We start from the raw sequence: 3760 nt of genomic DNA, 5'->3' as shown, positions 1-3760 counted from the left end.
TTTTGTTTTCCTGCATATTCATTTACTACATGTTGTTTTACACCTATTACACTATTTTTTTTTCAGTTTTTTTGCCGGGTCAGAAACTGGTGGTTAACCCTAAGATGTACTCACAATCATAAAATTGAGTTTCAATTCCCAGACTGGGCAGTGAATTGTACTCTTGAGTGAAACCTTTTATTTCATGTTGCATCAGTTCATTCAGCTGTAAATGAGTTCCACCAATTGCTGGGAAGTTAATTCCCAAACAAACCAGTGTCCTGTTCAGGGAGAGTGTCGTAATCTGACTAACTTAAATGCCATGCAAACCAGGTCAAAATTTGGTCTTGTGAGTCACAGGGCTCGTGACACCTAAATTTAAGTCTCTCTGTTGTGGTTGTTGTCATTGTTGTTGTCAATGTTCTTACTCTTGTTGTTAACGTTATTATTTTTGGTTAAGTTGTTTTTTTTTTTGTTGTTTGTTGTTGATCTGAATGAGGATCATGTTTGGTTTTAAGATACATCTTACAGATGCTATGACATGCATTGTCGGTGATATTCCTGGAGTCCTAGGTGGTAAAGATCTTTCAGCATTAGAACCCCCTTACCTAGTTGACCTAGCTGGTTTTTATCAAATCCCAGCTTGCATCCAAGTAGCAGCAAACCATTGGTCTGCTTTCTTTATCCAAAACCACTTAGTGGCCTTCTCTGTAAAAATAATAAAAAAAATAAGGCTAAAAGAAACAAAGACAGAAAAAAATTATTAAAAAAAAGAACAAAAAAGAACAAAAGCCATTCTGTTAAATTTAATGGATACTTTAATAGTCCTTTGGTGTACAGGTTATATACTAGTACATTGTAAGGTTACAGCTACACAATAATTATTAAAATCTTTAATACATAATAATATTCAGAATTATATTCCCTAACATAGATGAGCTAAAACACATTGGTATACATTAAACACGATAACACATTCCTGTACACACTAATACTCATGTATTAAGCACTGAGTTGATCTGTAAAAAGTGACCTGCACAGAGGATCAGAGAAGAGTGGGGCAGGAGGAAACGATGTTCTATACAAAAACTAACGCTCAAAATCTATGATTTCCTACAAACAATCCACTAATGAGGAAACTTTAAAATGGTAGCTTCTCCTTTTACATATGATTCAATAAAGGACCTGTCTCTTATATATACACATACATATATACATATATATATATGTATGTATATATATGTATATATATGTATGTATATATGTATATTAATGCACTCCCTACTGTTCACTATGTGTGTGTGTTGTGGTGGGGATGATGGTAGTGGTGGTGGTAACCATTCCCTTACATAACAACCATCAGTAGTGATGTTCCAGCCAACACAATCCTTTGGAACCAAGAGAGCTGGAATCCAATTGAAGCACCACCATTCTCCTTATGATCTTTGTTGGTTCGGGTGTTATCCTCATGGTCAGATTTATGAGTATAATCATGGTCGTGACCATCATCTGCAGTATGGCCGATGCCATGCTCATTGTTATTGACATTGGAGTTATAGCCAACGTCATGGGTGTTGCGGTCATCAGGGATACTGTGATCCATGCGATCACGACGGTCATCACGGCTCCCATGGTCTCGATCTCGGTCACCTCGGTCACCTCGATCATCACGATTGCCACGATCATCTCGTGCATTGCCTCTTCGATCTCTGTCATCATGTGGGTTACTCATTCTACTTCTGTCATCTGAACGGTCACGTCCTCCTAGTTCATTGTACCGCGCTGGACTCCGTTTGTTGGCTGTGACAAGGGAGATCACTGAAACAGAGAGAGAACTGACATTATGACATGGAAAATTTTGAGTATGAGATCAGTCAATTACATCTACACTCTCCCTCCATATATGACTGGTATTATTTAATCAATACATGAAAGAAATTTGATTTTGGCAGGAATTGAACTCAGAACAGCCATAACTAAATACTGCAAGGCATTTAATCTAGTACTCTCCTGATTTTATTATTTCATCACTCACAAAATAAAAGAAACGGTTCAACAAAACAAGGTATGATGTTGCAATATATATATAGGGAGAATTTACAAAAAAAAAAAGAACAGACGAAGACAGGTGGTGTAGAAAACAAACAGGTGTATTAGTATAACGCTTGGGAATTGAAAAAGTCTTTAACGTTTTGAGCCTACGCTCTTCGACAGAAAGGAACACAGAAAGAAACAAGGAGAGAAAAAAAAATGTGTGTAGTGGTTAGCGATCTATCATGGTAAATATATATATATATATATATATAATAACTTATATATATAATAACTTATATATATAATAACTTATATATATATATATAAAAACTAAAGTCCTAGTAAATACGAAAACAGACAAATCACAAGTACCTTCTGGGAGATTACCCTGCTCAGTATGTAAGAAGGGTGTTGGTAGAAACTCCATATGTTGTACCCAATACAAGCTTTGGAAACATAAGAGGTGTAATGTTATCACAAGAAGATTAATGGAGAATGGAGACCAAGTTAGCAGCGGTGGAGAAAGTTCTGAAAGTCTAGTTGCTAGAATATGAACGTGTTGGGTAAAGTTCAGAGAGCTTCTACCTTTGTTGGTAACTAAGGGCCTCTCCCTCATAGTGAAAAGTAGATTGTATGATGCTTTCATTACAGAGGACTTGTGAAGGATTGAAAGAAATGAAGTTAGCATGCTCCACTGGATGGGTAATGTCAGTGTGAATGCATGACAGATTGTAAATAATTTAAGAGGAAAACTGGGTATAATAGGCATCAGATGCTGTGTGCAAGAGAGAAGACAGTGCTGGTTTAGTCATGTGATGTGTATGGACGAGGACAGCAGTGTAAAGAAGTGTTGAGCTCTAATTATAGAGGGTACCTGTGGAAGGGGTAGACCCAGGAAGACATAGGACAAAGTGGTGTGAAAGGATCTTCAGACACTGGGCCTCATTGAGGAAATGACAAGGGACTGGGAGATGTGATGATTTGCTGTACTTAATAAGAAGCATCACGCTACATAAAATCGCTGTCTTCCACACATACTGGCTGGTCCTTTCAGGTTTTGTTGCCATATAAAAAGCGCCCATACTGGTGCTGCATAACCGTACCCATGCGGCCGTTGTGTAAATGCACCCATACTGGTGACACGTAAATAGCACCAAGCACACTCTGTTAAGTGGCTGGCATCAAGAAGGGCATCCAGCCATAGAGACCATGCCACGACAGACAATTGGAGCCTGGACAGCTCCCAGCTGGGCAGCTCCATGTCAAACTGTCCAACCCATGCCAGCAAGGAAAGCAGACATTAAACGATGATAATGATGATGATGATATATATATATATAAATTTAGTAAATGGAGTAAAACGCATTTGTTAACTGAATACTTTTATTTCCAACATATGTTTCAATGATTACAAATTATACCTTCCATAGGAATAGGTGATGTTGATAAGAATGTAATCTTCTCTTCAGGGAAATGCATGGGAACCAGCTTAACCGTAAGACATTTTAACCGAATATCCTATGGAAGGTATAATTTGTAATCTTCGAAACATATGTTGGAAATAAAAGTATTCAGTTAACAAATGCGTTTTACTCCATTTACTAAATTTATATATTTACTCAAGTACCCAAAATAACAAGGAGTTTCCACCTCATAAACAGGAGTTACACCACAGTCATTTTGTGATCTTTGCTACCCTGGTATCTATTAACCAATTTATTTTGTCCGAGTTAATTATTAACTAAGA

The 3760-nt window shown here is 37.2% G+C and overlaps 1 protein-coding gene across 1 annotated transcript in view; it reads right to left on the bottom strand.

Moving 5' to 3' along the window:
* Window positions 1-774: 774 nt before the first annotated feature.
* LOC106880910 (U1 small nuclear ribonucleoprotein 70 kDa) overlaps window positions 775-3760 on the bottom strand; it is an 18715-nt gene continuing 15729 nt past the window's right edge. The window contains exon 2 of the mRNA XM_014931075.2: window positions 775-1797. Within this exon, the coding sequence (XP_014786561.1) occupies window positions 1325-1797 (473 nt within the window). The 3' untranslated portion in view covers window positions 775-1324. The remainder of the gene's footprint in view (window positions 1798-3760) is intronic.

Source organism: Octopus bimaculoides, chromosome 7 (assembly GCF_001194135.2).
Source record: "Octopus bimaculoides isolate UCB-OBI-ISO-001 chromosome 7, ASM119413v2, whole genome shotgun sequence".
In the NCBI taxonomy this organism is placed as follows: Eukaryota; Metazoa; Mollusca; class Cephalopoda; order Octopoda; family Octopodidae; genus Octopus; species Octopus bimaculoides.
This window is presented reverse-complemented; position numbering and strand designations above follow the sequence as displayed.